The 18,752-nt window shown below is 49.3% G+C and overlaps 1 protein-coding gene across 1 annotated transcript in view; it reads left to right on the forward strand.

Moving 5' to 3' along the window:
• Positions 1-18,752, forward strand: part of tns1b (tensin 1b) — a 299,976-nt gene that overhangs the window by 91,599 nt on the left and 189,625 nt on the right. Inside the window, exon 12 of the mRNA XM_038790323.1 lies at positions 14,018-14,134. Within this exon, the coding sequence (XP_038646251.1) occupies positions 14,018-14,134 (117 nt within the window). The remainder of the gene's footprint in view (positions 1-14,017; positions 14,135-18,752) is intronic.

Raw genomic sequence — 18,752 nt, forward strand, 5'->3', positions numbered from 1 at the left:
TTACCCGGATTATCCTTGCAACCCTTCTTAAATAACGGGACAACAATGGCTATCCTCCAATCCTCTGGGATCTCACCTGTGGCCAATGAGGACACAAAGCTTTCTGTCAGAGGCCCAGCGATTTCATCTCTCGTCTCCCTCAGTAATCTGGGAGAGATGCCACCTGGCCCTGGAGATTTGTCGACCTTAATGATTTTTAACACTTCCTCCCTCGTAATAACGCCCTGTTCTAAAGTGTTCACACATCCCTCTGAGACACCACCAATCAACGTCTCCCTCTCCTTTGTGAATACTGATCCAAAATACACATTAAGGACCTCACCTACTTCCTCTGGTTCTATACATAATTTCCCTTCTTTGTCCTTGAGTGGGCCGACTCTTTCTCGAGCTACCCTCTTGTTCCTAATATATGTATAAAATGCCTTGGGATTCTCCTTAATCCTGCCTGGCAAGGACATTAAATGCACAATACTATTTTGATGGAGATTGCAGAACTCTGAATGCCTGGGTACATGAATTAGGAAACGGAAATATGGAAATATGGAGACAGCATGTGATTGGGAAGCAAATTGGAATGTTGCTGTTTATTGCCAGGGGAATGGAATTGAAAAGTCGGAATGTTTTGCAGAAGTTGGTGAGACCACATCTGGAATACTATGTACAGTTTGGCTTCCTTATTTAATAATGGACATGATTTCATTGAAAGCTGTGCAGGTAAAGGGTTTACCTTACGGGAAAGATTGAACAGTTTGGGGCTGCATCCATGGCAGTTTAGAAGATTGAGAACAAAGAACAAGAACAAAGAAAATTACAGCACAGGAACAGGCCCTTCGGCCCTTCCAGCCTGCGCCGATCCAGATCCTTTATCTAAACCTGTCTCCTATTTTCCAAGGTCTACTTCCCTCTGTTCCTGCCCATTCATATATCTGTCCAGATGCATCTTAAATGATGCTATCGTGCCCGCCTCTACCACCTCCGCTGGTAAAGCGTTCCACCCACCCACCACCCTCTGCGTAAAAAACTTTCCCCGCACATCTCCCTTAAACTTTCCCCCTCTCACCTTGAAATCGTGACCCCTTGTAACTGACAGCCCCACTCTTGGGAAAAGCTTGTTGCTGTCCACCCTGTCCATACCTCTCATAATTTTGTAGACCTCAATCAGGTCCCCCCTCAACCTCCGTCTTTCCAACAAAAACAATCCTAATCTACTCAACCTTTCTTCATAGCTAGCACCCTCCATTCCAGGCAACATCCTGGTGAACCTCCTCTGCACCCTCTCCAAGGCATCCACATCCTTCTGGTAATGTGGTGACCAGAACTGCACGCAGTATTCCAAATGTGGCCGAACCAAAGTCCTATACAACTGTAACATGACCTGCCGACTCTTGTACTCAATACCCCGTCCGATGAAGGCAAGCATGCTGTATGCCTTCTTGACCACTCTATCAACCTGCGTTGCCACCTTCAGGGTACAATGGACCTGAACTCCCAGATCTCTCTGCACATCAATTTTCCCCAAGACCCTTCCATTGACCATATAGTCCGCTCTTGAATTTGATCTTCGAAAATGCATCACCTCGCATTTGCCTGGATTGAACTCCATCTGCCATTTCTCTGCCAACTCTCCAATCTATCTATATTTTGTTGTATTCTCTGACAGTCCTCCTCGCTATCTGCAACTCCACCAATCTTCGTATCATCTGCAAACTTGCTAATCAGACCACCTATACCTTCCTCCAGGTCATTTATGTAGATCACAAACAACAGTGGTCCGAGCACGGATCCCTGTGGAACACCACTAGTCACCCTTCTCCATTTTGAGACACTCCCTTCCACCACTACTCTCTGTCTCCTGTTGCCCAGCCAGTTCTTTATCCATCTAGCGAGTACACCCTGAACCCCATACGACTTCACTTTTTCCATCAACATGCCATGGGAAACCTTATCAAACGCCTTACTAAAGTCCATGTATACGACATCTACAGCCCTTCCCTCATCAATTAACTTTGTCACTTCCTCAAAGAATTCTATTAGGTTTGTAAGACATGACCTTCCCTGCACAAAACCATGCTGCCTATCACTGATAAGTCTATTTTCTTCCAGATGTGAATAGATCCTATCCCTCAGTATCTTCTCCAACAGTTTGCCTACCACTGACGTCAAGCTCACAGGTCTATAATTCCCTGGATTATCCCTGCTACCCTTCTTAAACAAAGGGACAACATTAGCAATTCTCCAGTCCTCCGGGACCTCACCCGTGCTCAAGGATGCTGCAAAGATATCTGTTAAGGCCCCAACTATTTCGTCCCTCGCTTCCCTCAGTAACCGGGGATAGATCCCATCCGGCCCTGGGGACTTGTCCACCTTAATGTCTTTTAGAATATCCAAAACTTCCCCCTTCCGTATGACAACTTGAATGAGAGTATTTAAACATCCATCCCTAGCCTCAACATCCGTCTTGTCCCTCTCCTTTGTGAATACCGATGCAAAGTACTCATTAAGAATCTCACCCATTTCCTTTGAGTCCACGCATAAATTCCCTCTTTTGCCTATAAGTGGGCCAATCCTTTCTCTAGTTACCCTCTTGCTCCTTACATACGAATAAAATGCTTTGGGATTTTCCTTAACCCTGTTAGCCAAAGATATTTCATGACCCCTTTTAGCCCTCTTTATTGCGCGTTTGAGATTCGTCCTACTTTCCCGATATTCCTCCAAAGCTTCATCAGTTTTGAGTTGCCTCGATCCTATGTATGCTTCCTTTTTCATCTTAGCTAGTCTCACAATTTCACCCGTCATCCATGGTTCCCTAATCTTGTCACTTCTATCTTTCATTTTCACAGGAACATGTCTGTCCTGCACTCTAATTAACCTTTCCTTAAAAGACTTCCACATTTCAAATGTGGATTTACCCTTAAACAGCTGCTCCCAATCCACATTCCCTAGCTCCTGCCGAATTTTGTTATACTCTGCCTTTCCCCAATTTAGTACTCTTCCTTTCGGACCCCTCTTGTCCTTGTCCATGAGTATTCTAAAACTTACGGAATTGTGATCGCTATTCCCAAAGTAATCACCGACTGAAACATCAACCACCTGGCCGGGATCATTCCCCAATACCAGGTCCAGTATGGCCCCTTCCCGAGTTGGACTATTTACATACTGCTCTAAAAAACTCTCCGGGATGCTCCTTACAAATTCTGCTCCATCTACGCCTCCAACACTACATGAGTCCCATTCAATGTTGGGGAAGTTAAAATCTCCCATCACAACCACCCTATTGGTCCTACATTTTTCTATAATAGAGGTGATCAGGGGGCTGGTTTAGCATGGTGGGCTAAACAGCCGGCTTGTAATGCAGAGCAAGGCCAGCAGCACGGGTTCAATTCCCGTACCGGCCTCCCCGAACAGGCGGCAGAATGTGGCGACTAGGGGCTTTTCACAATAACGTCACTGAAGCCTACTTGTGACAATAAGTGATTATTATTTTATAGAACATGTCGGATCCTGAGGGAATTTGATGAAGTGACTGCTGGGAGGATGTTGCACCTTGTGGAACAGACTAGAACTAACAGGGCAGAGTTTAAAAATCATATTTAAGTCGAGATGAGCAGAATTCTTTTCTGGCGTTCGCTGGCACCAAACTTCGTGAACCACATTTCTTATTTGTGTGACAGTCAGAATGTCGATTTGGCAGCAGCCTGTTAGTGTGGAGGAGGCGGGAATGAGGGATACGGCAGGAGGGGGTAGGTGGGATTGAGCGATATGGGGAGGGGGTGGGGAGGTGGGACTGAGGGATACTGCAGGAGGCGGTGGGGAGGTGTGATTGAGGGATATGGAGAGGGGGTGGGTGAGACTGAGGGCTATGGGAGGAAGGTGGGTCGGTGGATTTGAGGGATATAGAGAGGGGGTGGGTGGGATTGAGGGATATGGGAGGAAGATGGGTAGGTGGGATTGAGGGATATGGGAGGAAGATGGGTAGGTGGGATTGAGCGATATGGGGAGGGGGTGGGGAGGTGGGACTGAGGGATACGGCAGGAGGCGGTGGGGAGGTGTGATTGAGGGATACGGAGAGGGGGTGGGTGGGACTGAGGGATATGGGAGGAAGGTGGGTCGGTGGATTTGTGGGATATGGAGAGGGGGTGGGTGGGATTGAGGGATATGGGAGGAAGATGGGTAGGTGGGATTGAGGGATATGGGAGGAAGATGGGTAGGTGGGATTGAGGGAAATGGGGAGGAGGTGGGTCGGTGGGATTGAGGGATATGGGAGGAAGATGGGTAGGTGGGATTGAGGGATATGGGAGGAAGATGGGTAGGAGGGATTGAGGGATATGGAGAGGGGGTGGGTGGGATTAAGGGATATGGGAGGAAGATGGGTAGGTGGGATTGAGGGAAATGGGGAGGAGGTGGGTCGGTGGGATTGAGGGATATGGGAGGAGGTGGGTCGGTGGATTTGAGGGATATGGGAGAAAGATGGGTAGGTGGGATTGAGGGATACAGGAGGAGGTGGGTCAGTGGGATTGAGGGATATGGGGAGGAGGAGGGTCGGTGGGATTGAAGGATATGGGGAGGAGATGCGTAAATGGCATTGAGGGCTGTGGGTAGGAGGTGGGTAGGTGGGATTGAGGGTTGTGAGCAGGAGGTGGGGAGGTGGGATTGTGGGACATGGGGAGGAGGTGGGTAGGTGGGATTGAGGGTTGTGAGCAGGAGGTGGGGAGGTGGGATTGTGGGACATGGGGAGGAGGTGGGTAGGTGGGATTGAGAGATGTGGGGACGAGGTGGGGAGGTCGGATTCATGGAGGTGAGAAGAGGAACATAGGAACATACATCGGAACATATGGATTAGGAGCAGAAGTGGGCAATTCAGCCCCTCCAGCCTGCTCCACCATTCAATCTAATCATGGCTGATCTCTTCCTGGTCTCAAATCTATCTCCCCGTCTGTTCCCCTTATCCCTTTAAGCCATTTTAATCAGAAATATATCCATCTCCCTCTTGAAACCATTTAATGATCCGGACTCCACCGCACCGTGGGACAGTGAGTTCCACAAATTCACCATCCTCTGAAAGAATTAGTTCCTCCTCATATCAGTTCTAAATTTACCACCTCTCAAACTATATCTGTGACCTCTCGTTCCAGATTGCCCCACAAGGGGGAACATTTGGTCTACGTTTACTTTCTCAATTCCTTTTATACATCTCGATCAGATCCCCTCCCTTCCTTCTAAACTCCAGCGAGTATAAACCCAAACTGTTTAATCTCTCCTCATACATTAACCCTTTCATCCCTGGAATCAATCTGCTGAACCTCCTCTGAACTGCCTCCAATCCCACCACATCCTTCCTCAAATAAGGAGACCAAAACTGGACACAATGATCCAGATGTGGTCTCACCGACACCCTATACAATCGCAACAACACTTCTCTACTTTTATACGCCAGTCCTTTTGCAATAAACACTAACATTCCATTTGCCTTTCTTGTTACATTCTGTACATGCAGAGACGAGACCGACAGTTTGAGGAGATATTTTATAATACTAATCTTCATTGTCACAAGTAGGTTCACATTAACACTGCAATGAAGTTACTGTGAAAATCCCTAGTTGCCACACTCCGGCGCCTGTTTGGTGACACGGAGGGAGAATTCAGAATGTCCAAATTACCTAACAATATTGCACTTCGGGACTTGTGGGAGGAAACCGGAGCACCCGGAGGAAACCCACGCAGACACGGGGAGAACGTGCAGACTCCGCACAGACAGTGACTCAAGCCGGGAATCGAACCTGGGACCCTGGCGCTGTGAGTGGTGAGGGGCGGAGTTCACTAGTTAGAATTGGGATGATGTGACATCAGCCTGACATCGGGGGTGGGGAAAATGCTGGAATTAATTATTAAGGATGAAATAACTGAGCATTTGGAAAGTGGGGACAGGATCGGTCCAAGCCAGCGTGGATTCACTAAAGGGAAATCAGGCTTGACAAATCTTCTGGAATGTTTTGAGGATGTTACCAGTGGAGTGGACAAGGGTGACCCAGTGGATGTTGTGTATCTGGACTTTCAAAAGGCTTTTGACAAGGTCCCACACAAGAGATTAGTGAGCAAAATTAAAGCTCATGGTACTGGGGGCAATGTATTGATGTGGATAGAGAACTGATTGGCAGACAGGAAGCAGAGAGTGGGAATAAACGGGTCCTTTTCAGAGTGGCAGGCAGTGACTAATGGGGTACCGCGGGGTTCAGTGCTGGGACCCCAGCTCTTCACAATATACATTAATCATAGAATTTACAGTGCAGAAGGAGGCCATTCGACCCATCGAGTCTGCACCGGCCCTTTGAAAGAACACCCTACCCAATCTCTCACTTCCACCCTATCCCCGTAACCCCACCTAACATGCACATCTTTGGACTGTGGGAGGAAACCGGAGCACCCGGAGGAAACCCACGCACACACGGGGAGAACGTGCAGACTCTGCACAGACAGTGACCCAAGCCGGGAATAAAACCTGGGACCCTGGCGCTGTGAAGCAACTGTACTAACCACTATGCTATCGTGCTGCCCTAATGATTTGGACAAAGGAATTGCAATATCTCCAGACGATACTAAGCTGGGTGGCAGTGTGCGCTGTGAGGAGGATGCAGAGAGGCTGCAGGGTGACTTGGACAGGCTGGCTGAGCGGGCAAATACTTGGCAAATGCAATATAATGGGGGTAAATGTGAGGTTATCCACTTTGGTGGCAAAAACAGGAAGTCAGATTATTATCTGAATGGTGGCAGTTCAGGAAAAGGGGAAGTGTAACGAGACCTGGGTGTCACGGTGGAACAGTCGCTGAAGGTTGCCATGCAGGTACAGCAGGCGGTGAGGGTTGGCATGCAGGTACAGCAGGCGGTGAGGGTTGGCATGCAGGTACAGCAGGCGGTGAGGGTTGGCATGCAGGTACAGCAGGCGGTGAGTGTTGGCATGCAGGTACAGCAGGCGGTGAGGGTTGGCATGCAGGTACAGCAGGAGGTGAGGGTTGGCATGCAGGCACAGCAGGCAGTGAAGGTTGGCATGCAGGTACAGCAGGCGATGAGTGTTGGCATGTAGGTACAGCGGGCGGTGAGGGTTGGGATGCAGGTACAGCAGGCGGTGAGGGTTGGCATGCAGGTACAGCAGGCGGTGAGGGTTGGCATGCAGGTACAGCAGGCGGTGAGGGTTGGCATGCAGGTACAGCAGGTGGTGAGGGTTGGCATGCAGGTACAGCAGGCGGTGAGGGTTGGGATGCAGGTACAGCAGGTGGTGAGGGTTGGCATGCAGGTATAGCAGGCGGTGAGGGTTGGCATGCAGGTATAGCAGGTGGTGAGGGTTAGCATGCAGGTATAGCAGGCGGTGAGGGTTGGCATGCAGGTACAGCAGGTGGTGAGGGTTGGCATGCAGGTATAGCAGGCGGTGAGGGTTGACATGCAGGTACAGCAGGCGGTGAGGGTTGGCATGCGGGTACAGCAGGCGGTGAGGGTTGGCATGCAGGTACAGTAGGCGGTGAGGGTTGGTATGCAGGTACAGCAGGCGGTGAAGGTTGGGATGCAGGTACAGCAGGTGGTGAGGGTTGGCATGCAGGTATAGCAGGCGGTGAGGGTTGGCATGCAGGTACAGCAGGCGGTGAGGGTTGGTATGCAGGTACAGCAGGCGGTGAGGGGTGGGATGCAGGTACAGCAGGCAGTGAGGGTTGGCATGCAGGTACAGCAGGCGGTGAGGGTTGGGATGCAGGTACAGCAGGTGGTGAGGGTTGGGATGCAGGTACAGCAGGCGTTGAGGGTTGGGATGTAGGTACAGCAGGTGGTGAGGGTTGGCATGTAGGTAAAGCAGGCGGTGAGCGTTGGCATGCAGGTGCAGCAGGCGGTGAGGGTTGGCATGTAGGTACAGCAGGCGGTGAGCGTTGGCATGCAGGTACAGCAGGCGGTGAAGGTTGGGATGCAGGTACAGCAGGCGGTGAGTGATGCGCGATCAATAACTACTGAAACGAAGGAGTAGTCCGAATTGAAGGCTTTCATCTACAAGATGTTTCCCCGGCAGCTCGAGTATAGAAAGAAGGCCGGCTGCTGGGAGACATGAGTTCTTATACCCCGCCTCATTGGGCGGAGCTACCTTACGTCTTGACCAATCAAAAGGCAAACACTTGGGCCAATGGGCAGCGAGCCCTATCCACCAATGGTAGTTCACATTCCCAGGTACCGTAGTACCTCTAGTCATACTACCAGAGTGAGGAAGCTAATGGCATGGTGGCCTTCACAGCGAGAGGATTTGAATATAGGAGTAGGGATATCTTGCTGCAGTTATACAGGGCCTTGGTGAGGCCACAGCTTGAGTATTGTGGCAGTTTTGGTCTCCTAGTTTGAGGAAGGACATTCCTGCTATTGAGGGTGTCCAGCGAAGGTTCCCAGACTAATTCCCGGGATGGCAGGACTGACAGATGGAGAAAGACTGGATGGACTGGACTTGTACTGACTGGAGTTTAGAAGAATGAGAGGGGATCTCACAGAAACATATAAAATCCTGATGGGACTGGACAGGCTGGAAGTGGGAAGAATGTTCCCGATGTTGGGAACGTCCAGAACTAGGGGTCACAGCCTAAGAATAAGGGGTCAGCCATTCAGGACAGAGCTGAGGAAGAACTTCTTCTCTCAGAGAGTTGGGAACTTGTGGAATTCTCCACCACAGAAAGCTGTTGGGGCCAGTTCATTGGATATATTGAAGAGGGAGCTGGACGTGGCCCTTGTGGCTAAAGGGATCAAGGGTATGGAGAGAAAGTGGGAGTGGGATACTGAATTTGCATGGTCAGCCATGATCATATTGAATGGTGGGGCAGGGCTCGAGGGGCTGAATGGCCTCCTCCTGCTCCTAGTTTCTAAGTTTCTATGATTTGTCTGCATTTGAACCGGGTGAAGATTCAGGAGTGGAAGAGGGTGTCAGATTCCTGGTTTACAAATTAGAATGGATAAGACATTGACGTTCTAACAAGGCCTGATTAGAGCAGCAGTTGAGGGAGTTAAATTAAGAAGGAGGTTTGGAGAGTTGAGGTGAGAGTGTGATTCCTATCAGACAGTTTGTTGCCTCGATTGTAGAGTTCCAGTTCTCATTCGCTGTGGGCACAATCACCCAGCCTGGTTAGAGTGGATAGTGTGTGAATTCTGGTTCCCTGGGCATTTTCTGTCTGATAACACACAGACCCTTCCAGCATCTATAAAAAGGGACTGGGATATTTCTGTACAGACTGAAATGAAAATGATAGTGTTTTGCTCAGAGCTCGAATCTCAATGGGGCTCCACATTTAAATGAAGTGAGAGACTGAGTACAGTGAGACAGCTTGTCCATTTGATCCACGTTAAGCCGCCCTCAGACCCGGGGCCATACATCATTACGGCAGTGAGAGCTCGCTGGGGTCCTGCTTAAATGTGGGTAAGGTCACAGACCAAACTTACTGCATCCACACTGCGATAGGCTGCTTTTACTTGATGATGTTCTCTCTCCACAATATTTCTACTTTTTTATACGTTGAGCCAGTCCGGCATTTGATGCCCACCCCTAACTGAGTAGTTATTTCACAATGGATTGCATTGCTGTTTACCTGGAGTCACGTGGAGACTAGATCAGGCAGATTCACCACCCAAAGGGCCATTAGGGAGTCAGATGCGTTGTTACTACATCGATAATACTTTCATGGTCACCAATCCTGAGGCGGGCTTTATATTCCAGATTTATTCATTGAATTTGTATTTTCCCAGCTGCCATGGTGGGATTTGAACCCATTACCCTGGGTCACTGCATTATTATTGCAGTGACATTAGCATCTCCTCTGCTCTTCCACCTGTACAGGGCGCACCATAGGACGGACCAAGCCTGGTCCCTCCAGACACCATCATGCTTGTCCACACACAAGCACGTTCTCCCACATACTCATGCCACGATATAGGCACCAATGCATTTGTCCTCCCAGGAGTTACTGGATGATGACTCAAATCGCAGCAACGTTCCCTCTCACCAACTCAGACCAGAAGATGGAATGGAAATTGGATTCCTGATGGGGCGTACTCAGGACACGCACCACGGCGGGTTGTGAGAACAATAATCAACACTCCCACTGGGAAACAGTTCCACACACACTGACTCCCACTGGGAAACAGTTCCACACACACTGACTCTCACTGGGATACAGTTCCACACACACTGACTCTCACTGGGATACAGTTCCACACACACTGACTCTCACTGGGGTACAGTTCCACACACACTGACTCTCACTGGGATACAGTTCCACACACACTGACCCTCACTGGGATGCAGTTCCACACACACTGACTCTCACTGGGATACAGTTCCACACACACTGACTCTCACTGGGATACAGTTCCACACACACTGACTCTCACTGGGATACACACTTTATCCCAGTGAGAGTCAGTGTGTGTGGAACTATATCCCAGTGAGAGTCAGTGTGTGTGGAACTGTATCCCAGTGAGAGTCAGTGTGTGTGGAACCGTATCCCAGTGAGAGTCAGTGTGTGTGGAACTGTATCCCAGTGAGAGTCAGTGTGTGTGGAACCGTATCCCAGTGAGAGTCAGTGTGTGTGGAACTGTATCCCAGTGAGAGTCAGTGTGTGTGGAACCGTATCCCAGTGAGGGTCAGTGTGTGTGGAACTGTATCCCAGTGAGATGGTTGATTATTGTTCTCACAGCCCGCCGTGGTGCGTGTCCTGAGTGCATTCCCATCAGGAATCCAATTTTCATTCCATCTCCTGATCTGAGTTGGGGAGACGGAACGTTGCTTTACACATAGATAGATAGATATATTGCAGATAGGAGCAGGAGGAGGCCTTTTGGCCCTTCGAGCCTGCTCCGCCATTCATCACCAACATGGCTGATCATCCAACTCAATAGCCTAATCCTGCTTTCTCCCCATAGCCTTTGATCCCATTCTCCCCAAGTGCGATATCCAGCAGCCTCTTGAATATATTCAAAGTTTTAGCATCAACTACTTCCTGTGGTAATGAATTCCACAGGCTCACCACTCTTTGTGTGAAGAAATGTCTCCTCATCTCTGTCCGAAATGGTTTACCCTGAATCCTCAGACTGTGACCTCTGGTTCTGGACACACCCATCATTGGTAACATCTTCCCTGCATCTACCCTGTCCAGTCCTGTTAGAATTTTATAAGTCTCTATGAGATCCCCCCTCATTCTTCTGAACTCCAGCGAGAACAATCCCAACCTCATCAATCTCTCCTCATATGACAGTCCCGCCATCCCTGGAATCAGTCTGGTAAACCTTCGCTCCACTCCCTCGAGAGCAAGAGCATCCTTCCTCAGAGAAGGAGGCCAAAACTGCCCACAATACTCCAAGTGTGGCTTCACCAAGGCCCTGTATAATTGCAGCAACACATCCCGGCTTCTATACTCGAAACCTCTCGCAATGAAGGCCAACATACCATCAGCCTTCTTTACCGCCTGCTGCACCTGCATGCTTACCTTCAGCGACTGGGGCACAAGGACACCCAGGTCCCCCTGCACACTCCCCTCTCCCAATTTACAACCATTCAGGTGGTAATCTGCCTTCCTGTTTTTGCTTTCAAAGTGAATAACCTCACACTTATCCAAATTATACAGCATCTGCCATTGGTTTGCCCACTCGCCCAACCGATCCAGATCTTGCTGTAGGATCCCTGCATCCTCGTCACAATTCACCCTCTCACCTAACTTGGTCTCATCTGCAAACTTTGAGATGTTACATTTTGTTCCATTATCCAAATCATTAATATATATTGAGAATAGTTGGGGTCCCAGCATCGATCCCTGTGGTATCCCACTGGTTACTGCCTGCCAATTTGAAAAGGACCCATTAATCCCTACTCTTTGTTTCCTCTCTGCCAACCAGTTTTCTATCCACCTCAATACATTTCCCCCAATCCCATGAGCATTAATTTTGCTCAATAATCCCTTATGCGGGACTTTGTCAAACGCCTTCTGAAAGTCCAAATATACCACATCGACTAACTCCCCCTTGTCAACTGTACTGGTTACGTCTTCAAAGATTTACAACAGATTTGTCAAGCATGATTTTCCCTTCATAAATCCACGCTGACTCTGACTGATCCTGCCACTGCTTTCTAAATGTTCCGCTATAAAGTCCTTGATAATGGATTCAAGCATTTTCCCCACTACCGATATTAGGCTTACTGGTCTATAATTCCCTGCTTTCTCTCTACCTCCCTTTTTGAATATTGGAGTGACGTGAGCTATCCTCCAATCTGCAGGGACAGTTCCAGAGTCTATAGAATCCCGGAAGATGACCACCAACGCATCCACTATTTCCAGAGCCACCTCCTTAAGCACTCTGGGATGCAGATTTTCAGGCCCTGGGGATTTATCCGCCTTCAATCCCATCAATTTCCCTATCACCATTTCTCTACTAATGTTGATCTCCCTCAGTTCTTCCCTCTCACTAAACCTTTCATTCTCCAACATTTCTGGGATCTGATTTCTGTCCTCTTTTGTGAAGACAGAACCAAAGTATGTATTTAATTGCTCAGGCATTTCTTTGTCCCTTATTATGTATTCCCCTGTTTCTGTCTGTAGAGGGCCTACATTTCTCTTTCCCAATCTCTTTCTCTTCACATATCTGTAGAAACCCTTAATGTCAGTCTTTATATTCCCTGCAAGCTTCCTTTCATTCTGTACTTTCCCCTTCTTAATCAATCCCTTCGTCCTTCTTTGCTGAATTCTAAACTGCTCCCAAACCTCAGACCTATTGGGCGCGATTCTCCGCAAATGCGGTGAGTCATAAAGGCTGCCGTGAAACTGGCCGTGTTTCCCGGCAGCCTCCGCACCCACTCCCGGGACCCGATTCTCCCCCCCAGGCGGGGCTAGCAGCGCGGCCCCGTGAAGCACGGCATCGCGGCCTTAGCGACGGTCGCTAAGCCCGTGCGCCAAGCGTCACGGTGGCTGACGCGCACAATGACGTCAGCCGCGCATGCGCGGGTTGGACGGCTCCAACCCGCGCATGCGCGGATGACGTCATCACGCATATGAAACCCGCGCATGCGCGGGCCGTCATGCCCCTCAGCCGCCCCGCGGACTGATCCTGCAGGGCAGCGGAGGAACAAATAGTGCGCGGATATCGGACCCGCTGCCCACGATCGGTGCCCACCGATCGCAGGCCCATGCCACCCTTGGCACGGCCATGGTGCGGCCGTGCCAATCGGTGCCATGGTTGTCCGGGACGGCACTTTGCAGCCGTTTTCACGAACTGTGAGAGCAGGTGTGTTTGCGTTCGTGAAAACGGCCGTAAAGGCCTGGGAACTCGGCCCATCGGCCTGGGGAGAATCGCTGTTCGCCGTAAAAAATGGCGAGCAGCGATTCGTGCCGTGGGGCGGCCGTGGGCGGGGGGGGGGGGGGGGGGGGAGAATAGCGGGAGGGCGGGAAAAATGTCGGGAAGGCCCTCCCGCTATTCTCCGACCCATCGTGGGCAGCGGAGAATCGCCCCCATTATTTTTCTTGACCAATCTGTATGCTTCTTCCTTGTATCGGATACTATTTCTAATTTGTGCCAGACAGGAATGAACAGTTGCTGCAGTTCCTCCATGCGTTTCTTGAATGTTTGCCATTGTCTATCCACTGTCATCCCTTTTAGTAACTCTCCCCAATCTATCAAGGCCAACTCATGCCTCATATCTTCATAGTTCCCTTTATTAAGATTCAGCACCCGAGTCTCCGAATCAACTACTTCACTCTCCACCTTGATAAAAAATTCTATCATGTTATGGTCGCTCATCCCCAAGGGGTCTCGTACAGCCAGATTGGCAATGATTCCCTTCTCATTACACAGTACCCAGTCTAAGATGGCCTGCTCTCTAGTTGTCTTTGTTTGGCTCTGATTTGCTAGCTTAGGGCAGATAGGCTGGTGGGGCAGCTGGGGCCTTAGGGTGTTACGACTGTGCAACATTCTTGATGTGTGTCAATCTAATAACCATCTTTCTCACCTGATAATGTGACAGGGATGGAACACCTGGAGAATGGGCCAAGTGTCTCTGTTGATTACAACACTGCCGACCCTTTGATCCGATGGGATTCCTATGAGAACTTCAGTACCCAACGGGAGGAGCAGGCAGAAGGTAAGAACAGTGAAACCTAATCAGCTTCAAGCTCTCTGTCTGATACAGGCATCTTGTTGGAGCTTCCAGGGCCTGTGAGAGGGCAGTGAGGTGCCACTGATGTGTCCGCGATGTTGGCGCATCAATGAAGCTTCATTTCAATGTAGATTAGAGTCATTCAATGGTTACAGCACTGAATGAGGCCATTCGGCCGATTGTCAGCTCTCTGCACGAGCATCTCACCCAGTAGGGTTGGTTTAGCTCACTGGGCTAAATCGCTGGCTTTTAAAGCAGACCCAGGCAGGCCAGCAGCACAGTTCGATTCCCGTACCAGCCTTCTCTGAACAGGCGCCGGAATGTGGCAACTAGGGGCAGCACGGTAGCATTGTGGCTAGCACAATCGCTTCACAGCTACAGGGTCCCAAGTTCGATTCCCGGCTGGGTCACTGTCTGTGCGGAGTCTGCACGTTCTCCCCGTGTGTGCGTGGGTTTCCTCCGGGTGCTCTGGTTTCCTCCCACAGTCCAAAGATGTGCAGGTTAGGTGGATTGGCCAGGCTAAATTGCCCTTAGTGTCCAAAATTGCCCTTAGTGTTGGGAGGGGTTACTGGGTTATGGGGATAGGGTGGAGTTGTTGACTTTGCTCTTTCCAAGAGCCGGTGCAGACTCGATGGGCTGAATGGCCTCCTTCTGCACTGTAAATTCTATGATTCACAGTAACTTAATTGAAGCCTACTCGTGACAATAAGTAATTTTCATTTCATTTCATTTTTCATTCCCTGCCTGTGAACCTCATCTCCACCAACTCAAGGGCAACGAGGGTTGGGCAATCAGGATGCTGGCCGATCCCGTGAAAGTGGTTTTAAAAAACGACCTGCAATATTTTCGACTTCAGAATCCTCCAGTTTTCTTTTGACTGCTTCGATTGAACTCCCTCCAACAAACTCTCAGGCACCTGGGGTTCCCCTCCGCGTCACTCACTATCCTGACTGGGAAACACATCGCACTGTCTTCTCTGTCACTGGGTCAAAATCCTGGAACATCCTGGAACATCCTGGAACATCCCTACCCCACAGCACTCAGAGGGCATTCCATTTGTTTTATTGATTCATGGCAAGACCAAGTTGCTGACAAGGTCAGCATTAATGGCCCATCCCCCAGGTTATAACCCTTGAGAAGTAGTGGTGAGCTGCCTTCTTTAATCTGTGAAAAGCCCCTAGCTGCACAAATCCCAGAGCCGCAGAGGGAGATTTCAGAATGTCCAATTCAAAGGACAATCAAAGCAAAGTACAGCACAGTAACAGGCCCTTCGTCCCTCCAAGCCTGCGCCGACCACGCTGCTCGTCCAAACTGAATTCACCTAACAAGCACGCCTATGGGAGGAAACCGGAGCACCCGGAGGAAACCCACGCAGACACGGGGAGAACGTGCAGTCTCCGCACGGACCCAAGCCGGGAATCGAACCCGGGACCCTGGTGCTGTGAAGCCACAGCGCTAACCACTGTGCTACCGTGCCGCTGCCGTCAAAGTAGTGCAGGTACATCCACTGTGCAGTTAGGGAGGGAGCTCCAGGGTGTTGACCCAGCGGCAGGTGGTGTGATCGGCCTCCATGCTGCCTTGATGTCAAGGGCAGTCACTCTCTCCTCACCCCTGGAGTTCAGCTCTCTTGTCCATGTTTGAGCCAAGGGTGTAATGAGGTCAGGAGCTGAGTGACCCTGGCGGAGACCAAACAGGCTTCTGCTGTGTGATTGCTGTTTTATACGTAGTACTTTGGCAACGCCTTCATTCCCTCTGGTGATGGTGAAGAGAGCACTGATTGGGTGGTCATTGACGGGATTGGATTTAGACCGTCTACAGGACACACCTGGACAATATTCCACATTGTCGGTAGATGCTAGCACTGTAGCTGTACTGGAACAGCTTGGCCTAGCAAAATGGCTAGCTCTGGAGCACATCGCTCCGACCACTGGGATGTTGACAGCGGCACATTGCCTTTGCTGTGTCTTTTAGCTGTGTGATCTCAGGAGGAAACTTTCAAAGATATCACTGAGCTCAGGTTTCTCACTGCTATTCTGAACGGGCGCCCCACTGATGCTGACGACACAGGAGGGTGTTATCTTTCAGACAGGTGGGCCGTCCAATATCCCGGTCCTGATTTATGATGGAGAGGTGCTGAAGTTCTAACTGGATCCGATGGTATCAGCATCAACAATTAATTACATGGGGAGTAACTCAAGTGAGAAGCAGGATGTCCGGCAGCCATGATTAATCCCTTTGGATTTCTGAGAAGAAAGGGACTGGCACAGTCCCTCAGTACTGACCCTCTGACAGTGCGGCACTCCCTCAGTACTGACCCTCTGACAGTGCGGCACTCCCTCAGTACTGACCCTCTGACAGTGCAGCACTCCCTCAGTACTGACCCTCTGACAGTGCGGCTCTCCCTCAGTACTGACCCTCTCACAATGCAGCACTCCCTCAGTACTGACCCTCTGACAGTGCGGCACTCTCTCAGTACTGACCCTCTGACAGTGCGGCACTCCCTCAGTACTGACCCTCTGACAGTGCAGCACTCCCTCAGTACTGACCCTCTGACAGTGCGGCACTCCCTCAGTACTGACCCTCTGACAGTGCGGCACTCCCTCAGTACTCACCCTCTGACAGTGCGGCACTCCCTCAGAACTGACCCTCTGACAGTGCGGCACTCCCTCAGTACTGACCCTCTGACAGTGCGGCACTCCCTCAGTACTCACCCTCTGACAGTGCAGCACTCCCTCTTGTTATGATCTGGTCCTTCGCCGGTAGGAATGATACACGATAGAACATGTAGTTCTTGACTCGTTAAAGTGTTTTATTGTAAAATAAAAGCATGGTTCAGATAACTGAGAAATATATTTCGAACTACTAATAATGATAAGTTAGCCTACAGCTACTGCAAGAATGACTATCCACTAACACGACTATCCCCAGTCTCCTCGAGGTACAGAGTCACATGATAGACTTGCACTGCCACCTACTGGTTGTAGGTCATTTACATCACTATATGTGCTGGCTTGTGCATATCCTCACATCCCCTTTCCTTTGGAAATCTAACTATTTACAACATTACTTTGTTTTACAGTACAACATGATATGCATAATTCTTTTCACATTTATCTGTTTATAGTCCATCACAAATCCAGCTCTCAGGTTCCCGTCTTTGTCTTGTTGATCTTCTGAGGGTAGGTTGAACTTGTGAACCTGTTTCATTTTCATTTGCTGTTACAGACGTTTCTTGTTGTTCTTCTTGACTTTGTGCAGTCTTACTTTGCTCTGGCTCCATGTGCTGAAATGTTTCCTTTTTCAACTCTCTTTGGATTGCTCACAACGACTTCTTGTGGTTCCAGCGTAAAAAGTTTGCTTAAACTTCAACAAAGCTCTCCTGTTTCTCCTCAAGACCGTCCGTCATCAGTGATGATCAGATACGAATGAGGACCTGCCTGTTGCAGTAACTTAGCATTCTTCATCCATCCGTTGCCACCAGGATCTTAAACCCTCACTGTGCCATCTTTTTTGTAATGGTTGGAGCCTTCTTGTGGATTTGTCATACGACCTCTTCTTCCTTTTTTTGAAAAATAAATCTCCTCTCTAGTTTTCGTTTAACTAGTTCCTTCAGAATACAGGGCAAGGTTGTCCTAAGTTGCCAGTTCATCAGCAACTGAGCTGGTGCAAGGCCATTGATTAATGAAGCTGCTCGATAACTCAGTAGCGTCAGGTAAGTGCCTCCTTGGCTATCCAGGCCTTTTCAGACTAGCTGCTTCACATTGTGAACACCTTTTTCAGCCTTTTCGTTCGATTGAGGATACATAGGACTCAAAGTGATCTGTTTGAAATCGTAATTACGTGCAAACTCAGTCCATACACGACTGTGAAAACATGGGCTATTGTCACTGATGACAATTTGAGGTATCCCATGGTAAAATATCTTTTGTATGCTTGATAACGCACCTAGCGCAATAATTTGCAAACTGTACAACGTCTGGGAAATTGGAAAAAGAATCAGTTGCTAGCAGGCTGTCCTTTCCTGCCAGACAAAACAGATCCCTTCCCACCTTCTGTCATCGAGTTGTAATGATCTCGCCCATTTGCTTCAGTTCTTTCCTCTCTTCACACTGAAACCTTTGGCAAGTTTCGCAGTAATCGACCATTACTCGAATATCGTGGTCGATACTTGGCCAGTACACTGTTTCCCTTTTCGATTCCCAAGTGTCCTTCATGAAGGTTTTGAAGAACCATTGACCTCAACGATTGTGGAGTTACAATCCTTTGCTGTCCAAGCAAATACCCCATTGGCCTCACTCAGCTCTACCCCAACATTGTAATAGCTGGAGCAGGAGCCTTTCGGCCATTGCTCTTGGAAATATTTTATCACCTTTTGTAAGACTCTTCCGTCCTTTCTTCCTTTATTAATCTTGATTTGTCATCAGATACCGGAAGGAATTCTGTGTCAAAGTATGTGGAAGTCCATGAATTAAACCCAAGCATTCTTTTTCAATTGGAGCAGACATTGACCTGGAAACATCGGCAATTGGAAGCCAGTTTTCATCATTGTCTTTTTGCAATAACACCGCTCCCAACCCATCTTCTGACACATCCGTCGATATTT

The sequence above is a fragment of the Scyliorhinus canicula genome, chromosome 2 (assembly GCF_902713615.1).
Source record: "Scyliorhinus canicula chromosome 2, sScyCan1.1, whole genome shotgun sequence".
NCBI lineage: Eukaryota > Metazoa > Chordata > Chondrichthyes > Carcharhiniformes > Scyliorhinidae > Scyliorhinus > Scyliorhinus canicula.